The 18,401-nt window shown below is 39.5% G+C and overlaps 1 protein-coding gene across 1 annotated transcript; it reads left to right on the forward strand.

Annotated features, from left to right (window-relative positions):
- Positions 1 to 2,247: 2,247 nt before the first annotated feature.
- On the forward strand, positions 2,248 to 14,926 carry LOC104841346 (transmembrane protein 68-like). The gene is made up of 6 exons (XM_010582935.1): positions 2,248 to 2,576; positions 3,815 to 3,979; positions 7,226 to 7,419; positions 12,378 to 12,438; positions 12,815 to 12,954; positions 14,822 to 14,926. Exons 1-6 carry the CDS (start codon positions 2,291 to 2,293, stop codon positions 14,924 to 14,926), a joined length of 951 nt encoding a protein of 316 aa, XP_010581237.1. The 5' UTR covers positions 2,248 to 2,290.
- Positions 14,927 to 18,401: the final 3,475 nt, after the last annotated feature.

Raw genomic sequence — 18,401 nt, forward strand, 5'->3', positions numbered from 1 at the left:
TATCTTAGTCAGGCACCAGTCATCAGGATATAAACATTTCTATATTAATTCTCGAGACATTCTTTATCACGTTGGTTTTGTTTGTTTGTGCCATGCTGAGCATCATTTAATACAGTGCTTGCTTCCTTTGAGCTCCTAGTTTACTATCCTTCCAGCTTGTGCTCTACCTATGAAACTGTCTTTATCTAAACCCATGAGTTTTTGGACTTTTACCCTTCCAGTTCTCTCCCCAATCCCACTGCAGGGGGGGGGAGTGAGCGAGCGGCTGTGTGGTGCTCAGCTGCCTACTGGGGTTAAACCACGACAGTCCTTTTTGGTGCCCAACGTGGAGTTTGAAGAGTTTGAGATAAGGACAGATTCAACTGGAGTGTGCGAGACCAAATTTATAGCTATTACAGCTACTCATCGGCAGGGCTTGCCATGGGGCCTGCTTGCCTTACTGCATATTGCTGTCTAGTGCATGATCGTGGCCGCTTTTTGCTGTAGCTGTTTGCTGTACTCCTTGTCATCCATAATTCTGAACAGAGCTGTGCTTTACACCAGTCCACCCCTATATTCTACCCAGGGCTTCAAAGAAGAAAAAAGTGGAGTGAGTAGTGTATAACAGGTTGTGGTGGGTTGACCCTGGCTGGGCGCCAGGTGCCCACCAAAGCCACTCTATTACTCCCCCTCCTCAGCTGGACAGGGGGGAGAAAATATAACAAAAGTCTCGTGGGTCAAGATAAGGACAGTTTAATAAAGTAAAAACAAATGTCGCGCGCGAAAGCAAAGAAAAACAAATGATGTTATTCTCCACTTCCCATCAGCAGGTGATGTCCGGCCACTTCCCGGGAAGCAGGGCTTCAGTACGCGTAGTGGTTGCTCAGGAAGACCAAAATGCCCCCCTTCTGTCTCCCTTTATTTAGCTTTTGTATCTGAGCTGATGTCATATGGTATGGAATATCTGTTTGGTTAGTTTAGGTCAGCTGTCCTGCTTATGTCCCCTCCCAAGATCTTGCCCAGCCCCAGCCTGCTGTTGAGGGGGGCAAAAATGTTGGAGAGCCAGCCTTGATGCTGTGCCAGCGCTGCTCAGCAGTAGCCAAAACACTGGTGTGCTATCAACACCTTTCTAGCTACCAATGCAGAGAACACAGCACTGCGAGGGCTGCTGTGGGGAGAATTAACTCCATCTCAGCCAGACCTGATACACAGGTTTGCTCATATAAGTAAGCAGCTGAAGACATAAAGTCAGAAAAGTCTGGACTTGCTATACTTTATGATCTTGGAACTGACTGCGGCAATTATGATTTGTTTCTTGTAGGTACTTGTTCTGGTATTGGAGCAGAAAAATTTACTTGTTAAACAAGCAGTAACCTGATTGAAGCAAATAAAATCTGTATTCAGTTAGGGATTACTGAACCTGATTGCAATGTTTAAATCTCTGGCTAAGCTCAAGAATCTTAAAATCAGCCAGTGATGCTGAAGTGCTCTTGCGTTCCAGAGAAACCCCTACCTGCTGCCAGGCCGGCAGGGTCAGCTGTAGGAACAGACTTAACTAGGGAGCTGCATGTGGCAAACGTATCGCCAGGGCCATGGAGCCCACTTGGCCTTTGCTGGGGCGTGTTGGCACAGCTATGTGGATGAGGGGCGAAGAGCTGCTCTTCCCAGTGCTATCAGCAGTCCCAAACGCTGTCCCAGGCACCTCCAGGCCTCGGGAAGGAGCCATGGCTGCCCAGGTTTTGCTTGCCGGCTCTTCAGCCGCTCACTCTGCTGTTTGTTCCTCTCGCTGCCGGCTGCTGCCAAACTGAGAGGGACCAGAAGCCAGGCTGGACTGTCTGAGAGAGCCTGGACCGCTGGTAGCAGTCTTCTTGGCTAATGCTGCTGAAAATACTTATCACTTACCCTCTTTTGAGCTTCTAAAAAGCCATGCTGATACAGAGAAATCATCTGATCAGCCATGTTGCATGGATCCTGAGGCTTCTGTAGACTCCAGCCCTTGTCCTTTTAGCCCCTATTATCCAGCTGTATAAAAAAACCCCATAAATACATAGGATAATCTCATCACCCTTTACAGTCAGTGGTGGATGGCAATTGCCAGCAGCTATCTTAGCGTGACAGAGACAGACAAAATGTTTGACTCTGTGCTATACCAAAATAGGCTTCAGGTTTATCTACAGAAAACTTTTTTCCTAAATTGAGAATATTCCATGATTAGAGAAATCAGAGCTGGTTTTTTTTTCTTTTTTTTTTTCTCTCCTCCTTGCAGTACGTGATAGGTAGAAAGGAATCCTGCGCTTCAGCACAGATACTGATGACCGACCTAAGCTGCCTTGCCTATGTACTGGAAGAATGGACTGTTGTGGAGTACCTGAAGAAACACCTTTTTCATATGGTCATCGTCTCACTGACAATAAGTGCAATATTAGTTTTTTTTATAGTTCCTTTAACAATCCTCTTTTTCATTTACCTTACTAATATTTTGCTTTTAATATATCAGAAGAACGGTGAGGTAAAAGCAGATCCCTTGAGTGATGTTTGGGATAGTGCAAGGAAAACAATAGCAAGCTTTTGGGATATATATGCAAGAATATGGCATGGTAAGTATGACATGACTTGTCTGAAGCTTTGAATTACAATAAATAGTAAATACACGTAAGTTTTAGGTTTTGGTTTTTTTTTAATTTCTTCCAAATGGATGCAAAGAAATTACGTTTATTATACTTTGTATGGCACCTAACCCAAAAGTTTCTGCCTCAAACACTGATTGCAATACAGAATAAGCAGAATGAAAGGGAGAAATTAGTTTATATAGGGTAAATTTCTCAAGTGGATAGGCAGCCACATGCTAGGCTCTTGTTCTTCCCACAGATGTAGTTTAAGGCTATCAGCAAGACTTAACTTTGCTGCCCTAAGGATGAAGAATAACAGGTTGTTATCTATGTTGCTATCCTGCCTCACAGCTTTTTCCCCTTAATCTTTGAACATCCTGCAGTATAAAACTGTCTCCACCTCTTCCTAGGACTCTGCCTGCTCCATCCCCATCCTTCCCCCCCCGAACAGCTCATGATAAGAGCTGTAGCAGGGATGGTGATGAAGGCAGGCAAGGTGGAACAGAGCTCTTAGTTGGTAGAAGCTGTGGCTTTCCCAAGCCTTTTTATACACTAGCCTCCTAGTGTGGCTCCACCTAAAACCTAAATCAAATGTAGAAAGAGTCAGGAGAGGGATTTACAGAAGTCTGTGTCTGTGAGGAAATTCCCTTCCACTGTGAAGTGAATACATTTAACTCTTGTGGAGAGAACCTCTCTTTGGGATTCTTACAGATTCTGGTTTGGACTTAAACATCTCAACCAGAGAAGCTTTTTATTGTGTAAAATCCCAAACTTTTCATTCTGTCTGACACAGAATGGAGATTCATGCTTCTGTATTTCAGGAAAGCATCCTGACTGCTTGTTTGCCTCTCATTCTGCTGATGAAGCAGTTTCACACCAGTCAGTATAGTAATTTTTTTTTTAATTATTGTGCTTTGGACTGGGAAAAGTTCCTAATGGGAAATAATTAATTTAGTCCCCTCACTGGGGAATATGTCAGGTTCAGGTCTCGTCTAGTGATTAAACTGACCAACAAATTAGTCCACTGATAACCTGTGGTGTTTGAGGGACTTTCTCTTTGCTATTGACCAAAAGTTCCATCCAGAACTTAGTTCTTTTAAAAGCTACCGCAGAGGCTTTCAGAACTTTCTGAAAGTCATTTAACAAAGGATAGTAAACAGTTTTCTTTAAATTGCCAGATGATTTACAGCTATCATAGTCAGTGTATTGCTTTCCATCCTAAACAGGTTATGAGCTTCATGGTGTGGAAAACCTACCAGAAGGACCGGGCATTCTTGTGTATTACCATGGAGCCATTCCTATAGACTACCTTTACTTTTTGTCTAGGCTCTTTCTCTGGAAGAAAAGACTTTGTCTGTCAGTAGCTGATCATTTTGTTTTTCGTTTACCAGGTAAGAACATGTTCTCTTGTATTTCAGCACCCTGGATTCACTCAACCTGTTGCTGGTTTTGGTGAAATTTACATTTATTAGACTTTCAAGACAGCTTTTAAACTAAAAGACTGCTTTTAGACTTTTAAACTAAAAGCTGGTAGATGCAGAAGGGCAAACAGGGTAGAATATCCTGTCTTTCAAGTGGAAGGTCATAAAAACACTAGTAGACCCTCCAAAGCCAACAAATAGACATTATCTAATCCCTTTGGGATGAAAAGTCATGCCTCAGTAGAAAGTGTAGGATAGGACTATATTATTGACCTAGTGCTGGCTGGTCAGCAATGGGCTATGTGTGCAGAAGAGCCCAGTAAATGGTAGGACATGAATTATTACCTACTTGCTCTCTACACTGGGTAGCCATTGCAGTGGGGTGTGACATCAAATCTATCTTTTGATCAAAGCCTGGAGCAGGACACAAAACTTCTTTGAAGATTTTACTGTTGAAGAGAGCTCTGTAATACTGACTGACACAATACATTCAACACATGGTAGACTGAGAAAGAAATAAGTAATTCCGTTGTGAAAAGGAGAAGATACAGAAAAGCAAACCTCATTTATTTTTAGAAAAACAAGGCATAAAGAAGGAACACCCAGAAGAAATAGCAGGGAGATTATTTAAAGGCACCTTTATACCACTTATATTAAAAATTATTATAATAATAAAGAGTAAAGGAAGCTATTTAAAAAGTAGAAGGACATTTTTCAGAAAAGCAAGTTGTGTCCAAACACTGAAAACAAAGCATAAACTCAAGCAAGTTTGATGCAAGAACATACTAAGGCACCCCTAGAAAGATGATGATGAAGAATTTGCTAAAGGCGTACTTAGTAAATACCGTGTAGTACTAAACACTTCAGAAGCATGAAGCCATCAAGAGATGATTGGCTTTTAAGAGGACCCCTAAAGGAAGATAAAGCTTAGAATGTTACAAAGGAGACTTCTTTTTTTAAGGGATAAGTGAGATGGTACTGTTTCAAATTGAAGTGTCCATAGCACAGATTTTTATTACAAATGTATAGTAAACTATTGTCAGGACCAAGCAACACTCTCAGCTGTGCAGTTTCCAGACTACTGATGTGTACATAACATATTGCTTGAATTATGTTCATGCTAGAGGAACAGAAGGTGGCAAATACGGTGTCAACCTATAAAAAGGCTACCAAAAAGGCATCTGGTAAAAAAGATCACAAATAATGGAGATTAGGCCTCCCCACTTGCTGCATTAGTAGAAAATGTGGCTAAAGGTAATAGACTGAGTGAAACTTCTCCCTAACCTTCTCTTGCTCCATCATACCTGCTTTTTGCAGACAAATGTACTTCACAGATTGGTTCTTTAAAGAATGCTCATGAGCATATGCTGAACCTCAGTCTGTTGGATTAATTACAGTTATGGGAGAAGTCTTCTTGTGAATGAATAACTGGCTAAAAGGTAGGAAATAAAGGGTAGAAATAAATAGCTCATTTTCACAAAGAAGCAGAATTCACCAGGTATACAGATGAAGATCAGTGCTGGCACCTATATTGTTCAAAATAATCATAATCTAGATCAGTAGTGAGATGACAAAGCTTTACACTGTCCATTTTTTTTCAAGGCAGTAAAAGCCCACACAGGGAGTTCGGTTATCTACCAATACTGAATCACTGGCTGATTAAATGGCAGATGAAACTCAGTATTAGTTATAATGCAGTCCACAAGGAAAGAAAAACAAGTCTAAACACATAAACATGTAATTAGGCTTTAAATTTTCTACATGACTTTAGGAATATGTCAGCTTAAGTCTCAGCAATTGCCAAAAGGCAAACAGAATTATAGGTTTATCATGAAAAAGAAGAAACAGAAAATACCATTATGTGCTCAAAATGCATATTGTGCCCACATCTTGAGTACTGCATGGAATTCTGGTCTCGCCATCTCTGGTCTCTCCATCTCAGAAAAGCCTCAAAATAATAAAGATACAAAAAAGGACAAGGATGATCAGAGGTCTGGCATGGCTTCCTTTGAAGAGCTAGTAAACAGGACAGAAGTCTTGCATGACTGGAGGATATAAAATTCTGTGTGACCTGGAAAAGGGGAAGAAGTGATAGTATGTTCATGTGATACATCATAATTCTTAACAGGCAAGTTTTAAAGCCAAACAAAGGAAGTACCTATTCACTTAATAAGGATATGGCATTCCTGGCTGCAGGATAAAACAGGAATACATATGAGTTCACAAAGGGATTAAACATAGTCAACATCTGTCTTTGACAGAAAGATCTATCAAACATGATGCCTTGAGTAAGTTTAAATACAATTCAATTACAAGATGCGGCACTGTGTTTTCCACTGTCTTCCAAAGTTTCCGTTGCAGACCTTTGTCAAAGTTGCAGTGCTAGCCACCAGGTTCTGGCAGGCCATAGTTGTTGTTTACATTTATTAATATAAACAATTTCTTTTCAAACCATGCTGTTGGAACGGTGAATTTGAAGATTGGGGAAACTCTTGTCTGCTGAAGCTCTCTATGGGAGTTCCAAACTGATTGATTTAAAATGTGAAGATGATGTAAGAAAACATAGAATGCTTCTATGGTTCTCAGTCTGGCCTTTGGAGAAATCCTGGTTATGGAAACAAAGGAAGGAGATTCATCGAACTGTTCATGCAGTGCTGAAACTGCCCTGCTAACTTCTGCCATTCATCCATCTTAAGAGTTGTACAGCAGTCCAACTTGATCCATGTAGTTTGCAATTTAACAACAAAATACTCAGTTTAACAACTCAAAACCTCAACATTTAAAATGTTGCTTGTCACATATTTATTTTTGTAGTAATCTTCATTGTACCGAAAATTTGTATCTTTTTTCTATATTAAAATATTTAAGAAGGAGGAGGGAGGAATAGATGTTTATTTTCAGATTTCTAGCTATGATGCACAAGTTCTGGTTGCATGGCTGGTGTTTTGATAATTATGGAAAATAGCATGTGGAGGCATTAGTTTATTGAGACGCCCCTGATAAGCTCCTTCATAACATTTGGGCAAAACCGCTGTCACGTATTTGTCATTTTGCCAATAGTTACTCTGTAGGTGTTTTACTTCCTTTGTACAAATTTGCCTTAGTCTAAATATATAGCTATTAGATTTTCATTTAGCTGTAATCTTGTTCCTACCTGCAAGCAGTATTTGTGATACATTGTTATAATAGTATGTATTTGCTACTTATTTATTGCAGGACTTAAATTATTATTGGAAGTGACGGGTATTATGCTAGGTACAAGGGAGGAGTGTCTCATTGCACTGAAGAATGGACACTTGGTATCCATCTCACCAGGTGGAGTTAGAGAAGCACTATTCAGTGATGAAAGTTATCGACTCATGTGGGGAAATCGAAAAGGCTTTGCTCAGGTTGCTCTAGATGCAAAAGTGGTGAGTATTACATGTTACCAATCCTACTTTATGCTTATTGTATACATGCTTCAATATAAAATGCAGCTTAGGAATGTTTGTTGGAAAATCTTATAGACAGAAGAAAAGGTTTGGGAGTAAAGATTTCTTCTCCATTTCCCACTACTTTCCTCAAGCACATTAATCTGTAGGGAGCAAGGGTTTTATGGAACTGTATAGCTTTTTCTTGATTGTTGCAAGGCATCCATCTCTGAAGTTCCGGTTCCATCATGCAGGCATCCAATTTCTTGTCTTGACTGTATTTCAGGAATCTTCAGTGGTCCATCTCCATGTTTCTGTAAGATTTCATTCTTTTTTCTCATCCTACTAGACTTGCATCTTTATCTTGCTTCTACATACCCAGTCATTTCCTTATGGGTCTTTAATGTATTATCCTTATCTTTCTTTCTTCTCATTTATTCTGGGAGGGTCCAGGGTTTTGTTCTCACCCTTACCTTTCTTCATGTTTGTGAAAGATTGCATCAACTAACCCAAGGTGTGTCTTCATCAGTGTCTGAGCTTGAACCATGTGTGTACCTCTGAAGCAGTTTTTCCATCTCCCTCACTTACCATGCTTTCATTCATATCATGGAACGTGTTAGAATACCTGAGCTGCATTCCATTTGGCTGAAACTAAACCATAAGTGGGACCTAATACTCTCCAGTTGCAAACGGGCAGTCAGTGGTACCAGACGAGAATCAGTTCTACATAAAAACATAACGCTGTTCAGTGTTGATGTCAGATCCTTAGCATCCTCTAGAGATGTGCTTCTATTGGTTTGCACTGCATTAACATACACACGGCCACGGTGTCAGTTATATTTTCCATATGGATGGTGATCTACAAATAGAAACTTCTACCACTGGCTCTGACTTCTTCCATCTAACTCCACATGTGAGACTGTTTCTCTGGTATGGTCTCTGGGAAATAATTTTATTTGGGATGGCATACAGCTGAAAGAGCAGCAACCCTGTCTTTTTCCTAACTGTCACTTCTCATCATGATCACCACTAGAGATGAGTTTTTTGTCTTAATTTAGACTTAGCATACCTAGCACTCTTTGTATCCGACAATACTGGTACACATCCAGTCTTCACCTGTTCTGCCATGAGCTTTCTGCTGCTTTCTCATTTATGGCACAACCATAATTTTTCTTTACATTCTTCTTAATATCTCATCAATTGCAGTGCTCTTCTTTGGCCTTCCACGTAAACGTCATGCTTTTCTGTCTATATAGGAGAATCTGTACAGGGAGTTGAGTTCTTCCCATGAAACTTGAATTTCTTACCACACCTTTCAGGTTTTTTGTGCAGTTGCATCTCTTTCTTACCCCATCCAATTTGTTGCTTCTCAGATTTTGCTTTGATCTCTTGTGCTATAGCTCCTACTGCAAAGTATCTAGGGTTGCAAAATGCATGCTTTGTGTTAATGTTTCTTCATAACTTTATGTCTGAAATCTTGTAGGGAGATAACTAAACACTAGAATAAATTCAGGGGCATTTACCCAATGGATAAAGTAATTTTAGGCTGGGAGTCCTATTTCTACCTCTTTTTTGTCTTGTTATGTGGCCTTTTAAAAGTAATGTTTTATGTGCTTCTGTTCCCTCTCCTGTCCTTTTTCTCAAAAGTGTGGGCTGCTAAATGTTAGTTACGATACTTCATATATTGTGTGGGCCTGTACACCACCACTACTAGGAAAATAACAGAATGTGAATAGGATAAACCCAGTCAAATTCATATGGGCATTCTGAATTCCCTTATAGTCTTTCCTCTTACATATTAATTTAATAATATACTCAAACAGTCAGAAAGAGGTGTCACAACTTGAGTGATTTCTAATCATTTTGCTTTCATATCTGTCTTCCAAGCTACTTCAAACATTTGAACAATCTTTTCCCAGATGTTTTCACTCCACTTGGAACCTTATAATGTAATTCTAGAATGTAATAAGTTGGTTTTTTTTTAATAAAAATTGAATAAAAAAACTCTGAGTGCCCTTAATATAGGACGTCACCCTGATCAAAACACATCACAAAAATCCTTGCTAGTAATCCTCTTAATCCTTCCAGTCTTCCATAATTTAGAAGCACATGGAAATAGCTGAATAGTAGTATCTAAAATTGCTAACATTTTCTGTTGACAGGGTTTGTGGGGTTTTTATTTAATGAATTGAGTATTCATTGAGGATAAGGTTCTTGCAGTGTGAAAGGTTCTTGTGGTCATTTGTACAACATGTTTGGTAAAACAGACACTACGTAGGATTATCTGTTACCTGGAAGACAGAGAGAGTATTTTCTCCTTTTGACACCTACTAGCCTCAGCTCACCTTTACAGGGCTGTTGGCTCTTTTATCACTTATTATTGCACTCATTCAGTTTTGGTTTTTTTTTATGATCAGGAAGTCTGACCAAATCCCAGTATGGTGGGCACCACTGTAATTAGCTTGCAGGCTCCACTGAATTTTGGGCATCTTTCATATTTCTCTGGAAATCCGCGGTCACACACACCTTAGATAACTAAATACTTAAAAAAACCCTAGTGCTGTGCATTTAACAGTAGGGGGGACAATATTAACCTTGTATACCATTTCTTCTATAAAGTTAGGCCCATAGTAGTAACTGGATTCCATCTTTTGACAAATTTGGAGTTTGTTTGTTTCTTCTTGCTGCATGCTTTTCAATACTGGCCAAACCAGTCTTGTAGGCTGACTGAAGACTAGGGATAGACTCATCTAAACTATCAGAACTTGCTCTATAGTGTAGCAATTATATATGTTTTGCTAATATGTATTTGGATCCTGGATGAAGGCAAGATAGGACTGTAAGTGTCTTTTTGAATTTATTCTACCTACAGTGTAGCCATCAATCAAAGAACCACACTCACTTTACAGTATTCAAAATGACTACATGGTGGTTCATAACCAGCCGCAGATGACTTGAGTGGGGATTTCAAGACAAAACCAACTTTATAGATGAATAGACATTCCCATTCTTCTTATAATGTTACAGAAGTTCAACAGTTCTTCCACTGAAAAAGTTGAAGAAAAGCAAACAAGGAACGTAGTTTTAGCCTCAGTCCTTGCCTATAGGTTTCAGTTTCCACTTCATCTTATATAACTACTGTGCGTACCTGGGGTCAGAGAAGGAGAGTGTTCCTATTTAATGAACTTCTGGGACATATATATGTCTCAGTCAAATTTATCTATGCCAGGGGCCTGAGCTTCAGAAACACTCTCTGCCTATGGCTGGAGTTTGACAAGCTAATGGGAAGGAATCATTGTTTCTGAAGATCCCTGCATATTATCTGTGCCAAAAAAATGGGTTCAAGTCTAGTTAGGTAAAAGATCAACAGGGACTATGGTTTATAAAAATCTTCTGTATGTGCAAGGGGTTTGGACTACATGATGTCCAGAGGTCCCTTTCAACCTCAACTATCCTGTGTGATTCTGTGATTTTCAAGCTGGCTGGGTGTGATCCAGCTCAGTTCCAGCATAGCAGATCTAAATCTGTGGGTTACTGCAGATCTGATTGTGCTGCTTTACAGGTGCAAGCTTTTATGTGTGTACCTGATTTTATCAGCTTAGGGACTGAATGCTGCTACCCACTCTGTACTTCATTGGCGGATCGTTGTATGCAAGTGACTTTCGTAGTTGCCAGATTTCTTTATAGCCTAAGATATGTTTCTCTTGCACTATTCCTAAAATTTAAAGTGTTGTGTCTGTATGATAGGTGGGTTTCAAACATTTTAAATGTTAAACATACAGTATTCAATCAATAGCCGAAGCCAAGTGTGATATTTTTAGTGTCCAGTAGTTATATGCTTTTAAAAGACATTATTGATTATTTTTAAGGGTTTGTTTCTAATAATTTCCCATAATTTCTCATTCTGAAGGGGTTACTAATACAACTTTATGTATGTTTGATATTTTTGTTATGTGTCAGGAGTTTTTTCCTTTAAATGGTTTCCATTACTTTGAGTTCTTTGTTAGGCTCTAGTTAGGTCTTTTTCGTGCTTGTTTTTTTCTCATCCTATGGTTTCTGTTCTCTGATAGTGATTCTTAACAGCATAAAGGTGTTTTTTCATTACCTTCTGGACAAGTAATTGCAACAACATGCTCAAAATACAGTTTCAAAAAAATGAAAAGGGACAATAGAGGGGAAAAAAAGTCATTGTACGTATGGATACAATCACTGTTAAGTTTGTCTACAAACTATGAAATCTTACCTCAGGCTGTAAGATATGACTGTTTCAAGTTCAGGCGTGTCAAGTGTTTGTCTTTTTAGTCTCAATAATGAAGTGAACTTGTTCTGTAACTGCCTAAGGATCTGCCATCCAGAAGGCATGTAATCCAGGTCAGTGAGGACATACAATTGCCTTATCTGTCCAAGGGATCTGCAGAAGTTTTTTTCCAGTGGGGTATTATCCAAACATTACTGCTTCAGTGAGACCTTACTTTGAGAAGCAAATGAGATGAGCCAAACATGAATGTCTGCTTGCTTTCTGCAAGACTTCACAAAGGGAATACTTTCCTATTCACCACACATGATGTAAGCTTTAGACAGAGAAACTGCAAAACTTCATTTTATGTTTCAGTCAGCGATACTGCAATAAATATATAACATACAAGTTATTTTTTTTAGAATCTCAGTTAACTTTTATAATGTACATTCAAAATAAAAGGTATAAACCTCTAATACAATGTCAGTCATTTTCCTTACAGGTAGTGACTTTAAAACAGCAATGTTTGTGGGAGCTGAGAAATAGAATTTTATTTCTATTCTGGAGTTTATTTTTTATAACAAGATTCCTTGTTTGCTATGTAACTGACTGATAATCATCTGTATTCAAGTGATTTTCTTAGCTGCATTAACAGGCACTAAAACATAAATTCAAACCTGGTATAACATTTCTACCTTTCTGGTTTTTTGTGATTCCTTAGCCCATCATTCCAATGTATACTCAAAATGTCCGGGAAGGATATAGGATGTTTAAAGAAAGAAGTAAGAACTTTAAAATATATTTTAAGTATTTGGAATGTTTTCTCTCACTATTCTCTTAGATTTTGCTTTTCAGACCTGCTTACTTTGGATTCTCTAACACGCTTGCTGTGGGTCAGAGGTATCTCAAATATGGAAATAGCTTGTGTATAACTGGCTTGTACTTTGTGATTTGGTTCTTTAATTCAGTCTTATTTGAGTGATCTATGAAGTCTATCGAGCTTTGTTTTGGTGGACAGTTACCTAAATCCTGTAATTTCTTCTTGACTGTCAGATAAAGCATGCATTTTTAAGAAGTCTTCCATATTAATCAGATTTCAAGTTTGGATTGTGTTTTCTGGACTATAATCTCACTTTTTCCTCCCTTAAACTCTTTCAGGGTTTTTTAGACAGTTGTATGAAAGTACTCGATTGCCGTTTACTCCTCCGTACGGAGGACTTCCAGTTAAATTTCGCACATACATTGGGGAGCCAATTCCTTATGATCCCAATATAACTACAGAGGAATTAGTTGAAAAGGTAAGTTAGGTCTCCTTGCAATACTGAACTACGTACTTTGCCGTCTATTATATGCACTTGAAGCTAAATTTTTGTATGCTTGAATAAAGACAAATACCCTTTTACTAGCTTTTTAAAGCAATGGGCAGTTGAGCTCCAGGTTTAATGTACGGATACCTACTAGTAAGTATTGACATAGTAATAGTTGATTGGGATGCGCTCATCCTTTCAGAATGTGTGAGCTCTGTCTTCTTGGCATGCTAACTTTGTTTCTCCCATGCCTCTGATAACTTTAATAACTGAAATTATGTATACTAATGTTTTGAGTTCAGTTTTCAGCAGCTAGAAAAATAAATTTCATGTATAACAAATACCTTTGAGAATCTTCTCCAAATAACATAGGGCTCTAGAAACAAAGTTTCACAAGAGCTTCAGTCTCAGTGTCAAAAGGAAAATGTTAAAAAAATAATTTGCATTCAAAATATAAAAATATTTTGAGTACCTACAGCTTGGTGAAATCAGTGGTGCCCAGGAGAATAAAAATGTTTATAGACCCAGGGTTTAGACGTTTTTCAAAATACTAATCTATACAGAAAACATACTTTTAAAAATTTTTCATAGAAGATGAAAGGAGGGCTCTATGCAAAAAAAATCTGCTATGGCCTAGGAATACACAGATCAAAACACTTGTTAGGAATCACTGATGAAAATAACCCTTGCTGCCCCCCAAAAGATGGAAGAAGGCTAGCTTTTATTTCTTTTTTTTTTTTTTCCTTTTTTTTAAGGATCTACTGCAGATTGTTCTGGGCTTCGCAGTAGTGAAACCAGAAAGACAGGTTTGGTCTATTACAAGGGAACTGCCCCAGCAAGCTGTGGAGTTTGGTCTTAGGTTTAGGAGGCTGGAAGCAGTATTAGTTCTAAGACTGCCCTTACGGTTATCCATATTCTTGTATTTTGGGGGAACAGTATTTTGTGTACCTGCAAAACCAAAACTGAAATTTCCCATGACGTTGATTTGCTTTACTAAGTCAAGCCTTTGATCACCCACTTCAGTGAGAGTACGGTTAGGTCTTCTGTGGCTCATATTAGTTAAAAAAACCCCAACAACTTAAATGGAGTTTGAGATGAGCAGTGGCCTGGCTGACCTCTATCTGATCCTTCCCTGGAAAGGAGTCAGGACATGAATCTTTCAGGAAAGGTTTGGCTACTGTTTTCTTATATTCCCAGTGACATTCTACCATCACTCTGAGGTAAATCACCGGAGTACGTACCTACTCTTTTTCAAGTTTAAATACATGAGGAAAAACTAAGGGAGATTATTTCTTATCCCTAGTAGAAATACAGAATTTTTTATGCATTCTCTTCACAAATTTGCATTTGAATCTCATGTAGAGTAAAAATGAACAGAACTTAGATATGAATTCTCTTATTATGTGCATGCTGTGTATGATACAATTACGGAAGAATTCATGTTGGGAAGGGTAGACGGAGGTCCCTACTCCAAATTCCTGGTCCCAGCAAGGTCAGCTGCGAGATCACATGGGGTTAGTCAGGCTTTATCCAGTGCTTTTGATGAAAACCTTCAGGGACGGAGATTGCACAGACTTAATGTTTGCATGTGTTAAGGCTACATTGACTTAGTAATGCTCAGGCTTGATAAATCTCAATAATTTGAGCCTATCCAAACTGCAATCAATGTTTTTATTCCTTTCCTTTCCAAGGAAAGTGTCATTAGGACAACTAGCTAATATAAAAGACAACTTTCTTCTTAAAGCAGATCTTCTGTGTGAATTTCCCAATACCTCTTGAACCTCTGAGAAGTCAGTGATTATACTGTTCTTCCTTGCATAAGCAGGTCTGTAAAGGCAATTGTCTCTTCTCTTTTCAGACAAAGACTGCCATCCAGACTCTCATAAGCAAGCACCAAACAATCCCAGGCAGCATATGGAAGGCTTTACTGGAGCGATTTGATAAACATTGTAAAAGTGATTAGAATGTTTATGTTTATTTCATTGTTTTTACAGCATACAGTAAAAATCAATGTCCTACGGCACTGATGACTAATAATTGGTGTTCAACCAGTTTAATTTACAAGTTTCTACAGATTCGACAGAAGACAACAATCAACCTCTTGAAGGTTCCCCTGTGTCTTTGAGGATATTCTGAAGTCAGAAAGACTGAAGAAGAAAACTTACGTATAATAGCAATGCAATAGCTAAATTCCCCCAAAGGAAATCATGTAGCCAGGATTTGCCTTGTTCCCAAAACAAGTATGTACATACATCTGAGAGCCTCAGAAGTTTTGTCTGGATCTGTAGTTTTATGTTTTGAGCGGTTCACGGTCCAGTCTCAGAGCATAACCTCAGAGTCGTTGTTGTCCCACCAGAGTCCACCCCTTGGTGGGCACCTTCTCTGTTGGATGCCACAAAAGACACTGTCAGAAGAGAAGCTGTCTTCCTTTAGCTAATGATCTACTGTTTAGGCCATTTTTCTAGAGAGACTATACAAAGATAAATAATCCCATTAAATCAGACAGACTCCTACAAACACATGAGCTTAGTGGTTCAGTACCCTGGAAAGTAGGAATGCTATATCCAAGACTTTGCCCTGACAGAAAAATAGAAAAGTCTCTCAAAGAGAGAAAAAAGCTTTAATTAAGTGTAGCATTATGGAAATACATGTACAAAGTAGTTTCAAGTCTGAGCTGGTACATTCCTACACTATTGCACCATACAATACTGGTTTAGTGGATGAGGCTGCCCCCAGCCTGAGAATCCCTGCATTGTAATGTGTTGGCAGTACAGATGTGCGGTACGGCCCAAATCTCCCAATGAGCAGGGAGGGGGCTTGGGGCGGGGGGTGGGTCGTGGGGGAGTGGGGTGGGGTAGGGTGGGGTGGGGGGAGCTTACTTAGGTAATGCAACCCTGAGGCTTATCATCACTGGTGGTTTGCCTAAAAATGCAGTGCTGCAACACTGCTGTCCCCATATGGATTGAGCCTAAATATCTGTTTGGAAAGGTTGATAGAGGCAGCGTGGTCTTCCTAATATAACTCGCAGAATACTGAAACTTGCTACAGCAAGCAGAATGTGTTTTTACAAGCAGTGGGATGTTGTTACTGGTGAGAGTGGGAGAGCTTTGTGTAATCTATCCAATATGCCATTAAATGCAACCAAGTCTGTTAACTTCAAACACCAAGCAAGGTATTTTTTATGCCTCATTTTTTCCTTCTTGTACTTCTAATACCTATATAATCTTTCCCTTCAACATCCTAAAACTTTATGTAGCATCTAAGAAAATATATACAATGTTTGCCCATTTTCACTAGAAAACTACACCTACTCTTTGGATTAAAATAAATTCTTCCTGTTCCCATGCTGCTTCTCCACAAATATTTCTTGCACATCTTAAGAAGGGAGCAGGATAGACAGGTAAGTTATTTCCCTGGAGCAAAAAGACAAGAATCATTTCCTGAAAAAAAAAATTCTCAAATGTGTCTTAAGACATAGAACTGTTTACTTGAACACCTTAACTATAATTGCTGTATACAGGCAGAAAGATTTTTCTCCCAGCAGAGACTCAACGTGCATAGGAGATGATAAACTAAAGCAAATCAAGATGCTGACTGATATGCCTGGACATGAACAGGAATTCAAACCATGAAGTCTTACATAGTGCACTCCAACAATATAAGCTAAAATTCAAAGCCTGAGCTTAAGTTGAGTAAGAAAAGGAATTAAAAGAAAGGGCTATCGAATACTAAAATGGACACACATGAAGAAGCAACAGGAATTAAGAGTAACCAGAATCTGAAAGCATTCCTTGTATCACAGAAACTATGCAGAAGGACTAGATGGCATCATTCTCTGACTATCCTATTTTTCAAGTATATTAGCATCAGCATGGAGCGTGTTCAAAGAAAGACCAATGAAGCTGGTGAAGTGTCTAGAGAACAAGTCTTACAAGGAGCGGCTGAGGGAACTGGGGTTGTTTAGCCTGCAGAAAAGGAGCCTGAGGGGAGACCTTATCACTCTCTACAACTGCCTGAAAGGAGGTTGGAGGGAGGTGGGTGTTGTTCTCTTCTCCCAAGTGACAGGACAAGAGGAAATGGCCTCAAGCTGTGGCAGGGGAGGTTTAGACTGGATATTAGGAAAAATTTCTTCACTGAAAGGGTTGTCAGGCATTGGAACAGGCTGCCCAGGGAAGTGGTGGAGTCCCCATCCCTGGAGGTATTTAAATGACATGTAGATGTGGTGCTTAGGGACATGGTTTAGTGGTGGACTTGGCAGTGTCAGGTTTATGGTTGGACTCGATGATCTTAAAGGTGTTTTCCAACCTAGATGATTCCATGGTTCTGTGATTCTATGATCAATTAAAACACTTTAGTCACCTGAATTTGCACAACCTTTCAAACTCCATGTCCTCTGATACCTGATGCTGGGGGCCGTGCTGCAACTCAGAACAGAGCACTAGCCTTGGACAGGGTGTACGTAATCAGGGCGCTGATTGTCTTTCAAAGCAGGAACTTCAGCCTAAATCTTCCGTACCTCAGACAGCTGTTAACAGTTTGCTAACAAAGTTCAAGTCTTTCCTGGGCTATTTCATCTTGCAGCAGCATCCCTGTATTATCTGCAGCGTAGCTGAAGTGACCTGGAGTAAAAATTAATTTCTATTAGTTGTCTTCTGTTGCAGTTGTCTTAAGAGTATTTTCTGGGGTCTCAACGTCATAGACAAAACTATGATTGAGAGATGTGAGTGGTTTTGAATGACATGTAAGTGATTTTTATAAGTAATAAATATAAATAATAAAAAAAATTTAAACTATTTATTCCAGAAACATTATAATACTGCTCTAATAAAGAGCAGTTACTATAATAGTATTTTAGAGGCTGCCTCTAAATTTTGACTCTTTTTAGAGCAGCATTATAGAAACTAGAACTAGAAACTGGTATTACAGAAACTAGAGTTTCTTTTCATACAAATAGAATTGTAACTGGGGATCCAATCACTCCCCTGCTACACGTATTTTCTAGCCACTCCATCATACAGCAAAAAAGAAACGAAACCCAGCAAATGCAAACGACCCGTGCCTGCCTCAAAACATAAGCAGCATTTATGATTCTCTTGGTGTATAGCCTGCACACCAACAACGCGAGCAAATCCTCTTTCTTAACTTTTCGTATGTAAAGCGTACCCAGCTCGAACTACAAGATTTTGCGTTGGGGGAAAATACCCTACTGGTGACACCAGAAAAACAGATTAATTGGACAACCGCGCAAATACCGCCACACGAAAGCAGAACCGCACCACCACAGGAGCCGAACGGGCAGGTGACGCACGCGTAAAAGACGGCCAGGCAGAAAAACACGACGGGCGAAGCCCTGACGGAGCCTGCAGCCAGCGCTGTCGCGGTGGCTGTCGCCGACAGCCGAGGGCAGGGCGCGCGGCGGTGGGGCCGCCACGTGCGCC

The sequence above is a fragment of the Haliaeetus leucocephalus genome, unplaced genomic scaffold (genome assembly GCF_000737465.1).
Source record: "Haliaeetus leucocephalus isolate CR32 unplaced genomic scaffold, Haliaeetus_leucocephalus-4.0 Scaffold858, whole genome shotgun sequence".
Lineage (NCBI taxonomy): Eukaryota > Metazoa > Chordata > Aves > Accipitriformes > Accipitridae > Haliaeetus > Haliaeetus leucocephalus.